Raw genomic sequence first — 15,880 nt, 5'->3', positions numbered from 1 at the left:
CCAAACCATTCGTATTTGTCTCCTGATTTATCTACCTCCTGATTTATCTACCTTACATCATAGAATCATAGAGTGGTTTGGGTTGGAAGGGATCTTAAAGATCATCTAGTTCCAAGCCCCCTGCCATTATGTCTTTCATTAAGTCATGTGCTGCAGTGCACCCTCACAGCAAAGGCCAACAGCACCCTGGGCTGCATTAGGAACAGTGTTGCCAGCAGGTCAAGGGAGATGATCCTTCCCCTCTACTCAGCGTTAGTGAGATCACATCTGGAGTGCTGGGTCCAGGGCTTGGTTCCCCTGTACAGGAAAGGTACAGACTTACTTGAGAAGTCCAGCGCAAGGTCACAAAGATCATCAAATGACTGTAACATCCTTCACACAAGGAAAGACTGAGAGAGCTGAGACTGTTAAGCCTGGAAGACAAGGCTCGTGGAGGAATCTTATCAATGTGTATAAATACTTGATAGGAATAAAGAAGAGAGAGCCAGACTGTTCTCAGTAATGCCCACTAACAGGACAAGAGGCAATGGACACAAATGAAAAATCACGAAATTCCATCTGAAAACAAGAAAACACACTTTTGCTGTGAGGGTGGTCAAATACTAGAACAGGTTACCTGGAGAGGTTGTAGATCCTCCATCTATGGAGATACCCAAAACACAACTGTATGCAGTCCTGGGCAACCAGCTCTATGTGACCCTGCTTGAGCACGTTGTTTGGACTAGTTGGTCACAAAAGGTCCTTTGCAACCTCAATGATTTAGTGATCTGAGGTTAAAAATGCTGTCTATTTGATGGTTCTTCACTGTACATCATTGTTGCACTACTCTGTACCTCTTCCAGTTTCCTATAAAGCCTTTGAGGTTATGAAAGACATATTGAACATTGCATGTGGGCATGCGGTGTGTCATAATGACGTTCGTTTCCCAAGCATAGATCATGTTCAGCCGGCTGAATATGAGCTGGCAGTGTGCCCAGGTAGCCAAGAAGGCCAACAGCATCCTGACCTGTATCAGAAATAGTGTGGCCAGCAGGAGTAGGGAAGTGATTGTGCCCCTGTACTCGGCACTGGTGAGGCCGCACCTTGAATACTGTGTTCAGTTTTGGGCCCCTCACTACAAGAAGGATGTTGAGGTGCTGGAGCGTGTCCAGAGAAGGGCAACAAAGCTGGTGAGGGGTCTGGAGAACAAGTCTTATGAGGAGCGGCTGAGGGAACTGGGGTTGTTCAGTCTGGAGAAGAGGAGGCTGAGGGGAGACCTTACCGCTCTCTACAACTACCTGAAAGGGCGTTGTGGTGAGGTGAGGTGGGTGTTGGTCCCTTCTCCCAAATAACTAGTGATAGGACGAGAGAAAATGGCCTCAAGTTGCGCCAGGGGAGGTTCAAATTGGATATTAGGAAAACTTTCTTCACCAAGAGAGTGGTCAAGCATTGGAAGAGGCTGCCCAGGGAGGTGGTGGGGTCACCATCACTAGAAGTGTTCAAAAAACGTGTGGATGTGGCACTTCGGGACATGGTTTAGTGGACATGGTGACGTTGGGTTAAGGGTTGGACTTGATGATCTTGAAGGTCCTTTCCAACCTTAATAATTCTGTGATTCTGTGATATGTTGTTTGTGGCTTTGAGGAAGGAAAGAGGGTCATGATTGAGCACGCAGGAGGGTCATGACTGAGCATGCAACTAATGTTTCTGTAAAACTGTCTTGTAATAGTATCTCCTGGCTGCTACACATTGGACTGTACTTTTTCTTTTTTTAAAGGGCATTTGTTTCTGGTTTTGTGGGGTTTTGTGCTATGCAGTCCTATTCCAACTAGACCTCCTCTCCTCTGCCAGTGTCAAGGGGGTGCAGAATCTGTTGGGAAGTGAACTGTCTCATCTCCTCTGCAAATAGATGTTTCCTCAAATTCAGGAAAGAGTGCAGGATTTAGCCCAGCGCAAGTGCTGGTTTTGTTTATCAGAGTAATTAAGTTAGAAAAGAAAGAGGTATGCATCCTTATTTTGGTGTGAAATAGCCTTTGCTGTTAACACTGTTTTAAATATCAGAATTGTATGTTCGGTTTTTACAGAAGGATTTTATGAAATCAAGCTGCAGCAGTAGTTGGGGCTGAGGGAGTCACCGCTTTAGTTACAGCAGTAAAGTCTGTTTGGTTTTTCATTTCCTTTTGCTGCAATCTGAGTGTTGACTTGCAAGTTAAATAGTTATTTTCCTTTGGAAAGTCTTTTACCTCCAGGCAAGTCCAGCAATTAAGAGTGAGCTGGCAAATGGGCTCATGCGAGTTGCGCAGAATAAAGACCAGAATGATACAACTTTTAGTGATTTTTCTGCAGCCTTTGAATCCTAACTGCTGTCTCCAACAGCAAGCCCAAACAAGGACAAATGTTGTCTCTAATATCTGCTAGCTGAAGCATTTGATTTTGCAGTTTTGAAACTCCAGTTTAGGAATATTTCAGGCTGTATTGCAGCAGGGGAGCTGGCCAAGGTGGATGTCGTGCAGAGACATTATGGTGACGGTGATGTATTGAGAGAGGCCAAGGAATGAGCCTGAACTAGGTTAGAGAGCACAGCTTGCTGAAATAGCTGACAAGGCTATGTAACACAAAACAGATACGGTCTTTTGGAAAAACACAGTCTTGACAAAGAATTCATAGTTGTGAAGCAGTACCAGGCAAGGAGGTCCTGGCAGCAAAACTTGAGATGCTAGGAGAGGCAATGTCACTATAAGCCACTTGGGCTTATCTATAAGATTTTTCTAAAAAAGCAAAAAAACCCAAACCTATTTTTTGAAAATACACTATATTTGAAAATACACTGTATTGTGGTAGAAAATTAACTGTTACAACTTCATACTACAGCACTGACCTTGTCTCAGTCATGTTTACAGCTATTCTCCTGTTATGTGACTGGTAGTTTTAGGTGAAGAGGCTACTGTTCCTCCCAGTAAATAGACCCTGAAGAGGATTCTTCACCAAAACTGGAAGAGAGACACAGGGATCTTTGGAGTAGTCAGCTATACTGGTTTCCCAGGATGAGCTTTTTGTATGATTCCCAGTCTGTCACAAGCTTAAGCTGAGACAAGGTTCAACAAGTCGAGGCTAAGCACTGGAAGGGATCGAGGTGCTAGCCTGATTTAGCATAATGCAACATCAGAAGTGCTTACAGAATAGCTAATAATGTCAGCATATTAATACCTACATCTGAAATTCTATAGGTTCTTCTTTCCCTGTGTTCAGTATTTAATTGCTTTTCTCAAGCACTCTGGAACCTTGCCCATCCTCCATGGGTTTTGGAGAGATGTCACACTAATGGTCAGAAATTGTTTTATCTAATTCCGTAATGACTCTTGGGTGAGTGGTATCAGATTTGTATATGTATAATGTCTAATTTTTAACCCTTTCTTACCCTTTTTTGGTCTCGGTTCTGTGTTTCTTTTGTTTTAAATGCATTTCATTAACAGTTCTTACATAATTAACCTTTCCTGCGAAGACTGAAGCCCTGAATTTTGCAAGCATTCCTCTTTTGTCTGTGTTTGATCTCTTCCTACATTGAATAATAGATCTCTGCTTTTCTTTGCCATGTATTTCTAATGTATTTGTGAGCAGGGGGACTTTTTTGCTATTCTGTTTTACTGTGTTAGCCTGGCTCCATCTTCTTCTGCTTCAGACAAACTTCACCTTTCTCATGCTTCAGCGTGGCAGCCTGTGATATATGACTACTGTAATTTTAACCCTCTTTTTCTTTTCATGCATCTTTGCACAGTTACTTAGTTTTCATCATATCATGAAACTGTTCCTCCCTTTTTTAATTGACTCAGCTTCCTGAACAAGCTGTAAGAATGTCTTCTGCATCAGTGTCACATTACCCTTCGAAGCCTGGATCATCTGACCTGTCATTGATTACAGCCTCTTCAAGCATAGGTTCTAGCCTGTATCGCTTCAGTAGCTGAGTCAACTCAAGAAGAGGAGCGATAGGGAAGAAAGGAAGAACCTAAGAGCAAGTGGGACAGCCAGGTGAGGGAACAATCCCTTATAGCCATCCCAGTTAGTTATTCCCATTGTCCAGTTTGAACCTGAGCTCTGCAGACTAGGCTGGAATCGAGGATAAGGTACAGAAAAAAACATTTTCTTTAAGAGACAACTTGCCATACAGAAAAGGAGTCAGGAGAATGCACCTCAAAGGTTTCACAATAAATTTATAACGTTTGTATTACAAACCTGAGACTTTTGCCAATTCATTAGAATGCCAGTTAAGTTATAGTTTGGTCTTTGCACTCATTCAGTCTGCCTAGGATCAGGTTGTCCAGCTTGATTTCCTTCTTACATCCTTCCCCATCCCATTTTCTTCCCAACTTCCTGTTTTTCCAGTCGGTCACATCTCATACTACTGTCTGGGTTTTTTGTTGCTGTCCTTTCAAACCTAGTTTGAAGTCTGCCCACTTAGCTGACAAGCTGATATCCTAAGATGCTCTTTCTCATCTTTGTCAGGAGGCTCACTGGGAGCCTTTGGTTCCCCAGCCATATTACAATATTCTTAAAGTCCTGTTTTGTCACTGTTTCCATAGCTATATATTCCTGTTCAGAACATGTTGATCTAGGTCTGTGCCTTGAACTCAACCAAAAAGATTCAGGAAGATGCTACCCATTCCTGTTCCTACTTCATTCTTGTTGACAGGGTTTTGTGGTAACATCTTATCAAAGTATCTAGAAAAAGTCTAGGAATGCCCACTTGGGTGATCAGGATGTACCAGACGGAGTGGAGTGCTTTCAGTTTCATCACCAGATAGGTAACAACTCTTGGATGATAGTAGGTTACTGCCCTTTTGCTTTCCTTTCTTCTCTGTCCCAAAAGTGGGTCTCTAATGTCATCATCCTTCATTCCTTAGTGACTAGTCTTTGACATGCCAATCTGTCTGTCTAGCCATTGGGGCTCTGTTTATGATGTTCCTGAAATATGTATGAATTTTCATATTCACTGAATATGAAAAGGTGCACAAAGTAGTCTGCAAACAGATGTACGTTGGATGGTGTGACAGCTGACTTCAAACGTCTTGAGTGTTCTCCAGACTGGTTATCCTATCCTGACAAATTCCTTGTCTTTCCATGCACCTTACAGCTAAGCTTCTTTCATGAAGGGCTGCTCCAGCAGGCCTCTCTGATAATACTAAAGGCATTCTTCTTGAGATAACATTGGAGAGGACATGATAATGATTACAGAATTGGAAGTTGGGTTTTTTCCTGTACTCAAGATCAGTAAGGAGAGAAGCTGAATATAGAAGTTAGGAGACAAGTTATTGATATACATATGTCCTGGTTTTGGCTGGGATAGAATTAACTTTCTTCCTAGTAGCTGGTATAGTGCTGTGTTTTGGAATTAGAATGAGAATAATGTTGATAACACACTGATGTTTTAGTTGATGCTAAGTAGTAGCTTAGTGCTTACACTGAGTCAAGGACTTTTCAGCTTCTCATACTGCCCTGACAGTGAGGAGGCTGGGGGTGCACAGGAAGCTGAGAGGGGACGCGGCCAGGACAGCTGACCCAAACTGGCCCAAGGGATATTCCATACCCTATGACATCATTCTTAGTATATAAACTAGGGGGAAAGCTGGCCAGGGACTGCTGCTCAGGAACTGGCTGGGCATCAGTGGGCGGCTGGTGAGCAATTGCATTGTGCATCACTTACTTTGTATATTCTTTTAGCAGTAGTAGTAGTAGTAGTAGTAGTAGTAGTAGTAGTAGTAGTAGTAGTAGTAGTAGTAGTAGTTTCCCTTCCTTTTATGTCCTGTTAATCGGTCTTTATCTCAAGTCACAAATTTTACTTTTTTTCCCCAATTCTCTCTGCCATCCCACTGCGGGGCAAGTGAGCAAACAGCTGCGTGTTTAGCTGCCTGCTGAGTTAAACCACAACAGATAAGGTTGCAAGTCTTTACAGAGACATGAAGTTTCTGATACCATGACTCTTTATAAACATTTTTCCTATTTAGCAGCTATAAGCACAATCTAAAGCTCGTCAGTCAATCTTTGACGAAACTGTAGACACAAACCCAAATGTAATTGTCTAACTCCAGAAGTAGTTTATCCTAACAGTGTATATAATTATCGAATAATGTGCTTGGCAAGTTTTTAGAGACAGCAGTGCATCTCAGGTGTCACCAGTCCTAGTCTTTGTCTCAGTGTACTGTGCTGGTTTGTTTTATTGCCAGTAAAGTGTATAAGCAGCTTCTTGTTGTGACCTGTCACCATGATTTTTTGGTTTTGTTTTTTTTGTTTGTTTTTAAACCAGAATCTGTTTCACTTGCTTCCTTTCCCTGCAGCAATAGCTAGTGTCTGTGAGCACTCAGCAGGGAAATGTAACTCTTATTTAAATTGGAAGAGACTACAACTAAGGATACACACTGTGTGTTTGAGACATCACCTAGGAGACCTTGATAAAAAACATATTCTTATTGCGAAGTCTCTATTTTATGTTGTTTAGATCCAAACGCACACCCACATTGCTGTCTCTGGTAGTACCTTATTTCCCAGGCAGACACTCTGATTTCAGTAGTATTAATCAATCCGTTACCATAACAGAAAGAATGTGGCCTGTGATCATGCACTCTTCACGACAGCGTGACTGAGTGCTCAGATGTTTGAGTCCTTCACGCTGTAACAGTTGGTGAAGTTTCCTTTTCTAAGGGACATCTTTAGGCAAACTACTTCCACAGAGGGTATAGAACCATTTATAAAAATGTTTCATTGGAACTTCTCTTAAGTGATCATTTGTATAACGTACTGTCTTTCTAGTCTCTTGCCTAGAGAGAATGAGAGCAAAGGACCAGAACTGGCAAGGCAAATGCCAACAAGAACCCCAAACTACAAAATGCTCTTGCCCCAATCCAGCCAGTACTGAAACACAGTACTTAAGTTGAAACTACTTGTATGCTTAAGTTTTTGGAACAGAGGCTTTGGACTTTGCCATGTCAGGGCTTATGGCAGTTACTTTATTTTTTTTCTTCGGTCCTGAACATCTCAAAAAAAACAACAGGTGACACATACTGCTGTTAGTTCTGTTTTACAGACTGAACTGCATAATCCATTCTCTACTGCACAAGCAGGTTCCTGGACTGAGGAATGATAAGTTCAGGTCTCACTGCAGTCACACATTCACTGCACTTCAGGGCAGACTTTGGCCTCTTCAGGTCACTGGTTGAGAGAGTCCCTTGGGAGACCGTCCTGAAGGGCAAAAGGGTCCAGGAAGGCTGGACAGCCTTCAAGAAGGAAGTCTTAAAGGCGCAGGAGCAGGTGGTCCCCATGTGCTGTAAGACGAGCTGGCACGGAAGATGACCGGCCTGGCTGAACAGGGAAATTTTGCTGGGACTCAGGGAAAAGAGGAGAGTTTATCACCTTTGGAAGAAGGGGCAGGCAACTGAAGAAGAATACAAGGATCTCTTTAGGTCAAGAAGAGAAAAAATTAGAAAGGCAAAATCCCAGCTGGAGCTCAATCTGGCCATGGTCGTAAAGGATAACAAAAAATGCTTCTACAAATATACTAAAAACAAAAAGAGAGGCAAGGAGAATCTCCATCCCTTACTGGATATAGCAGGGAACATTGTCACCAAGGATGAGGACAAGGCTGAGGTACTCAATGCCTTCTTTGCCTCAGCCTTTAATAGCCAGTCCAGGTATCCACAGGGTATTCAGCCCCCTGAGCTGGAACACAGGGATGGAAAGCACAGTAAACTCATAATCCAGGAGGAAGCAATTAAGGACCTGTTAAGCCACCTGGACACCCACAAGTCTATGGGGCCTGATGGGATCCACCCGAGAGTACTAAGGGAGCTGGTGGAGGAGCTTGCCAAGCCACTCTCCATCATTTATCAGCAGTCCTGGTTAACAGGGGAGGTCCCAGACAACTGGAGGCTTGCCAATGTGACGCCTATCTACAAGAAAGTCTGGAAGGAGGATCCCAGGATCTACAGGCCTGTCAGCCTGACCGCCATGCCAGGGAAGATCATGGAGCAGTTCATCTTGAGGATGCTCACAGGGCATGTGCAGGACAACCAAGGGATCAGGCCCAGTCAGCATGGGTTCATGAAAGGCAGGTCCTGCTTGACCAACCTGATCTCCTTCTATGACCAAGTGACCCACCTGGTGGATGAGAGAAAGGCTGTGGATGTTGTCTACCTGGACTTTAGTAAAGCCTTTGACAGCATCTCCCACAGCACTCTCCTGGAGAAACTGGTGGCTCGTGGCTTAGACAGGTGTACTCTTTGCTGGGTAAAGAACTGGCTGGACGTCCAAGCTCAGAGACTTGTGGTGAATGGTGTTAAATCCAGCTGGCAGCCGGTCACAAGCGGTGTTCCCCAGGGCTTGGTTCTGGGGCCGGTCTTGTTCAATATCTTTATCGATGATCTGGATGAGGGGATCGAGTGCTCCCTCAGTAAGTTTGCAGATGACACCAAGTTGGGTGGGAGTGTTGATCTGCTGGAGGGTAGGAGGGCTCTGCAGAGGGATCTGGACAGGCTGGATTGATGGGCCGAGGTCAACTGTATGAGGTTTAACAAGGCCAAGTGCCGGGTCCTGCCCTTTGGCCACAACAACCCCATTCAACTTGGGGAGGCTTGGGGAGGAGTGGCTGGAGAGCTGCCCAGCGGAAAAGGACCTGGGGGTGCTGGTTGACAGCTGGCTGAACATGAGCCGGCAGTGTGCCCAGGTGGCCACGAAGGCCAACAGCGTCCTGGCCTGTATCAGAAATCGTGTGGCCAGCAGGAGTAGGGAAGTGATCGTGCCCCTGTACTCGGCACTGGTGAGGCCGCACCTCAAATCCTGTGTTCAGTTTTGGGCCCCTCACTACAAGAAGGATGTTGAGGTGCTGGAGCGTGTCCAGAGAAGGGCAACGAAGCTGTTGAGGGGTCTGGAGCACAAGTCTTATGAGGAGCAACTGAGGGAACTGGGGTTGTTTAGTCTGGAGAAGAGGAGGCTGAGGGGAGACCTTACCGCTCTCTACAACTACCTGAAAGGGCGTTGTGGTGAGGTGAGGTGGGTGTTGGTCCCTTCTTCCAAATAACTAGTGATAGGACGAAAGGAAATGGCCTCAAGTTGCGCCAGGGGAGGTTCAAATTGGATATTAGGAAAACTTTCTTCACCAAGAGAGTGGTCAAGCATTGGAAGAGGCTGCCCAGGGAGGTGGTGGGGTCACCATCACTAGAAGTGTTCAAAAAATGTGTGGATGTGGCGCTTTGGGACATGGTTTAGTGGACATGGTGACGTTGGGTTAAGGGTTGGACTTGATGATCTTGAAGGTCCTTTCCAACCTTAATGATTCTGTGATTCTGTGATTCTGACCTTGTCCCAAACTGCACAGTGCAGTCTGCCTCCACCTTAGAGCTTGAGAAGTACTTTCTGCCTTAATTTCTTATCTTTCAGAAGTGCAGTGATTATAAAAGGGACAGGGATTGGAGAAACAGGTAATATTTTTTTGTCAGGCCAACTGATATAGTCGGACAAAATAGGCAAAATTTTGACCACCAATTTTTTTTTCAGATTGGCATCAAAAGCTGCATCTTGTGCTGACTACTAGTTGTGAATGGTTATTCTGTGTCAGTGATCCAAGCCATGCATTTAAATAGCTACGTAAATTATTTATGAGGGCCTTGTTAGTAAAGGAGTTTATGATTTAAAAAAAAAAAAACAGTGGTCTGACAGCAATAAAGAAAGATAGTTTAGCACCTGGAATACAGTGTCTGTTGGAGGAAAGGGTAGCAGGAACTACAATATCAGAAAAGTCTAACATGCTATAAAACCAACTGTCCTGAGTCCATAGCTTTGGGCATTCAATCGAGTTAGTTTTTAGTCTTACCTTTTGAGGGCATTTTGTATGTCTTGAATGTCTCTTGAGCTATAGACCAGAGACGAAGTAATTGTTTAGGGAAAAGTGCTTACCAGCTGCAAGCATGCATTTTTCATCTTTTACTGATTATCAGTGTGAATTCTTGCTGATGCATAGTGTATAAGCGCTTCTGGAAAAAAAACAGGTAATTTCTTCCAAAATATTGCTTCCCAGGAGTGGAACAGGCACATTTTTTTTCAGGCACGTTTTAAATTACCACCTCCTAGGAGAAAGTCTGAAGTCTTCACAGCCTCAAACAGAGCGTCATCAATGTCTGGGGCATTTTTCTAGACTCCAAGTTACAAATTGTCATGGAAGTGATCAGATTTCATTTGTATTAGCGATTTAGTGTGCTGGTATATTTAAAAATTATCATCCTGGTATAAACACTTTTTTAGTGCTTTGGATTACCTTTTCTGTCTATGCTTAATTCTTTTATTCATTATGGAAAAAGAAAAATAATGTATGTGTTTTTTCCTCAAGTGACTTTGCCCTCTCATTCTCTGACACTTTGATCTGACACAACATCCTAAAAAAGTTTTGGAAAATCTTCATGAATGAAGTGATATTTTTGCTATTTTTGTGTTTTAGTATCAGCTATGAATTAATGCTAACATCCCAAGACATTCAAAGGGGTTGGAAACTGGTGCAGGTATTAAAGTAAATTACTCATTTCCTGCCTCATCACTTGATTTTAAGCTTGGCTTTCATTACCAGCTGACAGTCTCCACTCAGAAAAATGTCAGAAGTTTCATGCAAGTTTCTGTAATTGCTCTTCTCCCTTCAGAATCCCAGCAATGTAGCGGAGGGTTGGAAGTGTCTGTAGGGAAGAACTGCAGCCCTCTTGCTTTTGCTGTACTGGACGTGAACCAGTGCTTTTAATTCCTCACCTGTGCGAGTACCACATTTGCTTTCTGGCTTGGGAAGTGCCCTTGAGCAATGAATGATGCCAACGTTTGATAAAAGGAGTCTCTACCTTAGAAAATATTTTTTTAACTCTGTGGGGTAAATTGATAAAGCAGCCACGCTGGGTTAGTCAAAGCTTCCCAGCTGCCGAGCGTGCTGGTGTGGGGGGAAACGGGAAGGCTGGGAGAGCAGAGCAGCAGGAGCACCGTCCGAGTGGAGGATGCAGCGCGCTTCGCCTTCCGCCTCGGGCACAGCTGGGACCAACAGCTCACCAGGGCTCCAGTAAGCAAAACACTTTCAAATTCAAGGTTAACCAAACACGGGTCAGACATGCTGCTGAGCGGAGGGAGGTGACAGCTTCGAGTACCAGAGAAAGCCCCGGTTCTCCCTGACATGCTGTGGGATGTTCGCTGCCCGTGTGGAGCAGACAGATATTCTTACTTCGTTGCGTCTGTGCTGAAGGGCTCTCACAAGATGCGTTATGCTCCATTTATCTCTTTCCAGAGTCAGCCCTGAAAAACAGGAATTTATATTTCTGTCAGTTGACGTTTTGCATAATGCAGCAGGACGTGAGCAGATATGGCCTGAAATTTGAGTAGGCACTGCTGAGCATGACTCCAACGTAAAATGTACACCTTGTAGTAGAAGAACAAACAAAATAGCCCCAGGATCTGCATTTTCAGGGTAAGAGACTTGTAGCTGATGTGCAACAGCTACAGCTCCCAAATTTCGTGGTTGAATATGGGCCTCAGAACAGGCTATGGCACGGTGCGCTCGTGCCCCACAGCAGCCACGCTCCTGCGCTCTCCAGCAAGCATCCTTTTCATCCCACCGCCCCTCGCTGGATACAGCATGCTGCTCTTGTGGAAAAGAAACCAACAGCACGTTTATTTGCCCAATATCAGCCTCCTGCCATCTCTCAGTGGGCCGTGGGGTGTGGTGTGGTAGGTCCACACCAGCCCATCCATGCTGCAGGACACATTTGGACCTGTAATGACAATAGCTCAAGCCTTCCTCTTATTTCTTTTTGGGGTTGGGGTTTTTTCCCTTTCCTTTTTTTTTTCTTTTTGTTTTTTTTTCCTTTCTTTTTTCTTTTCTTTTTCTTTCTTTTCTGCCTTCTATGGAGCTTATCCAACAGGTGTAGCTGAGTGTGAATTTAGATGTGGACTATGGGCAAATTTGGGCCTTAATCCACACGAAAGAGATACGAAAGAGGTAGGTGAGAAACACAAAGCTCCACTGTTTCCGGCTCTAAGGAGATAAAGAGATTGAGAAAATCCCCTAAGAAATTCAGTCAGGATCCCGAATGTCAGAAAGCAGGCAGTAGCACCTCTACATTGCACAGAAAATAAACCTGTTGTCAGTACTTAAAACACAAGTGCAAGGTAGTGTGCTGCTGGGCTGAAAATGTGCTAAGTTTTAATCCAAACACCGATTCTCCCATGTCCCAGATGATTACGGCCTTTCCATCTGAAGCATATAGTAACTCCACCGTACAACGATACCGCTGCTGTTACAGCACCAGAGAAAATCGCCTGCTGCATGATTTTGCTGTCGTTAGGAAAGTTGTGTCAAGTGTTGTAGAGTGTCTAGGCTAGCCTGTTGCTCTGCATTAAACAGGACCAGTGGTAAAGGCAATGGTCTTCTCCTTTTCCCTGAGTTTAGTATGTGCCATACCTCCTTGCAGAAACTGCCAGGGCTCTTGTCATCGGTCCCGTATTATGAAGTCCTCTAGATTGCCTGCAATTAGCCATGTAAAATTGAGTTTATCATTCCACTGGGCGTTATGTGGTTGCCCATAAACTTCCTCACTGATACCAGAGGCAAATCTGAACTATAAGTAGAAACAATAAACTGATATGTTGTATACAGAATCAGTTAAATAGCTGCGTAAAATCTCACTATGGATTGTATTTCTTTCCATGCACCTTGTAGAATACTGGGAGAATTTACTGGAACTGGACTGGAGCACATACTGCCTTTGAAAAAACTTGCAGTTTTTGTGAGAACCCACTCTCAAAAAATACGAACATCTGATTTTTGTCAGCAGCACATTTTAATTTTATATGTTCATTGTTACCAGTAAGGATAAAGAGGTATAATAAGCTTATCTGATGGAACGATTCATATTTTTTTCTGAATAGCCGTATCTGTTTCTTTTCATAGAGAGAAATTCTAGAACAGCAACAGCAAGAGAGATACGACACAAGTTTTCATAGTATGTGTATGTTCTGCGATCAAGAATTCACAGGAAACAGGTTTGTTTATTGACCTGTTTGCTTTTGTTTTATTTTTTTTCATATCTGCTCAGCTTCTTTGTTTATGGTTTTAATGTCATGGAACCAGTTAGTGCCTACTGGTAGGACTCAGGAGATGGAATTAATTTTAAGGTATAGTTTAAGTATTTCTTTCAACTGAAGTGCCATTTTACATAGACTCTGTCCTACTTCTCAATCCTTTATTTATTCCAGTACAACTTTTTATACTACACAGTAAGCTGGAGTTGGGAACTGAACCATTTTTTTGGCAGTTGTTTTAGTGGTAGGGAGAGTTGTTTAGGCCAGTATAGCTGTTAAAAAATATTTCTGTCCAGTTACACATTTTCCTATTTAAACCTCGCCAAACCAGTGTGATTTTGAAGATGAAATGAAAAAGAGGAGAGGAAAATTAGAATGAGGATGGAGTGCTTTGCAGCATCAGTCAAGTGCGAGCAGGAATTGCATTCAAGTGCTTGCTCCGATAAAAATTTCTTTATACAGGGTAAATCAGTTTCAGTTGGGAGAGAATGAGACTTATCTCTGAATGTCTGTTTGCAAGGGTAGTTCTGGTACTCTGCAAAGGTAGAACCTGAGGTCTTGTCCCTGCAGGTCATCCCAGTGTTGTCTGAGTATCCTATTCTCTTTACTGCCTGATGTTAGTGAAGTTCACATCATTCAACCCCCAAGAACTTCATCCTCTGCTTACTCGTGGGTCTGACAGGTGAATACATGGTTTGAAAATCGTACCTGGACTGTGGTGAAAGCAAGGCTTAACAGTGTCAACACTTGGATATTTCTTTAGTCCCCAAAAGCAGAAGCTGAGGCATATAGAGATGCTGGGCACCTAAGGAATTAACCCGTATATCTCTATTAGAAAGATATCTTATTTAAACATCCATTGTGTTCGTTCATGCATACTTTTGAGTGCTGTTTGTGTTGCTAGTGCTGTGTGAAGCGATATTGATGTAAAAGCATACCACATCCAAGAATTTCTGCTTTGCTAACCAGTATAGGGAAAACTGACAAATGGCTTTTTTGAATGTTTCTCAAGACGGTTGTTTGAAACATGTGATTTGCATATTCAAGTTAATAAATGAGCTTTGCTAACAGTGAGGGTCAAAATCAACTATATTGTAATTTTTGTTTAAAGGATTATATTTCATGCATGTTAAGCAGTTGAAATGTTACTGAACGTTCAGCAGAGCTGAAAGTGAAAACTGCCTATTTCAATAAAGTTGCGTTTTTTTTCTAGCAGTGGCAGCAACACTATTATTGTTTATTTAAGGTTGGCTTTTATGCATTTTTAGAGCAATTGGTGTATTTCAAGTCACTACTAATTGAAAATTCTCATATGTATTCAAAACTATGTCATATTCTTTTTTAATGTCTTTTGTAGGTCTGTCCTTCTCAATCATATGGCAAGAGAGCATGCTTTTAACATCGGGCTGCCAGATAACATTGTGAATTGCTATGAGTTTTTGGCTGTATTGCAGGAGAAGCTCGACAAGTAAGTAGTTTTTCATTTGGGTTTTTTTTTAATGGACTTAGGTCATATTTCTTTTAACTTTGGAAATAAGTTGGGTTAAAATTAATTCAATGTTTGTGGTTAGTTAAGAAGAAACAAAGAGAGAATGTAAGTTTATGGTGAGTGCTCTTAGAAGGCTTTTTGTTGACTTATTGAGAGCTAATTTGTAATGATTCGTAGTATGTGTTTGCTGGAAAAATGGAGTCACAGGCAGTGCTTCAGTTGTTATGCATTGCACAGTTTTCATTGGCATCAATAATAGCACATCCCTTCTTCTCATAACTGTTTGTGCTGGTTTCGGCTGGGATAGAGTTAATTTCCGTCACAGTAGCTAGTATGGGGCTGTGTTTTGGATTTATGCTGAAAACAGTGTTGATAATTCAGGGATGTTTTCATTACTGCTGAGCAGTGCTCACACAAAGTCAAGTCCTTTTCTGCTTCTCACACCACCCCACCAGCGAGGAGGCTGGGGATGCACAAGAAGTTGGGAGGCGACAGCTGGGACAGCTGACCCCAACTGACCAAAGGGATATTCCATAGCGTATGACATCATGCTGTGCATATAAAGGTGGGGGGAGAAGTAGGAAGAGGGGAGACATTCGAAGTTAATGGGGTTTGTCCTCCCAAGTAACTGTTACATGTGACAGAGCCCTGCTTCCCTGGAGATGGCTGAACACCTGCCTGCTGATGGGAAGTGGTGAATTAATTCCTTGTTTTGCTTTGCTTGTGTGCGCAGCTTTTGCTTTACCTATTGAACTGTCTTTATCTCAGCTCACGAGGTTTTTTTTCCCCGATTCTCTCCCTCATCCCACCTAGTGGGGGAGGCCAGCGAGCATCTGCGTGTTGCTTAGTTGCCAGCTGGGACTAAACCATGACTGTTAGAGATCATAACGTTAGATATCATAATGATCTTTTTGCTAAACATCTTGTTAATCACTGAGAAAGAGTTCTTATGCCAATCTTCATTTCCCTCTCTGTCTATCGATAACGTGGGATGTTTGGTCTCTCCCTTCTCTACTGCTTACAAGAGTACATCCCAGAGCAGAAGGGGGAAGCCAATGTGTATGCTGCCTCAGGCACATGTAAACCTGAGATGGCTGAAGAAGTTCAAAAGGGAATCTGGAAGGTGAACTTGGATAGCAATGAGCAAGAAACTCTTCACTCTGAGTTTCCTTTACAAGTTATCTAAGTGCCCTTTATGGATTTCATAAATGGGACAATATGAAGTATGCCACAAATATAAACTAGGCTCTAGCAGAAATGTAATTCCTTAAGAGTGAAGCTATAGCGCTAACAAGTTTATTAGATTTTAATACAATCTGTAAT

The 15,880-nt window shown here is 43.0% G+C and overlaps 1 protein-coding gene across 2 annotated transcripts in view; it reads left to right on the top strand.

The window, feature by feature from the left end:
• The window catches only part of ZNF277 (zinc finger protein 277), a gene marked incomplete at both ends in the record, with an annotated part of 61,708 nt that overhangs the window by 32,395 nt on the left and 13,433 nt on the right, over positions 1-15,880 (top strand). For both annotated transcript variants that reach the window (XM_082005280.1, XM_082005279.1), the window contains 2 exons: positions 12,938-13,029; positions 14,426-14,536. In XM_082005280.1, the coding sequence (XP_081861406.1) occupies positions 12,938-13,029; positions 14,426-14,536 (203 nt within the window). The remainder of the gene's footprint in view (positions 1-12,937; positions 13,030-14,425; positions 14,537-15,880) is intronic.

Source organism: Phaethon aethereus (assembly GCF_964289735.1).
Source record: "Phaethon aethereus genome assembly, chromosome: 1".
Classification (NCBI taxonomy): domain Eukaryota; kingdom Metazoa; phylum Chordata; class Aves; order Phaethontiformes; family Phaethontidae; genus Phaethon; species Phaethon aethereus.
The sequence above is the reverse complement of the archived record's forward strand: the minus strand, read 5'-3'. Positions and strand labels throughout refer to the sequence as shown.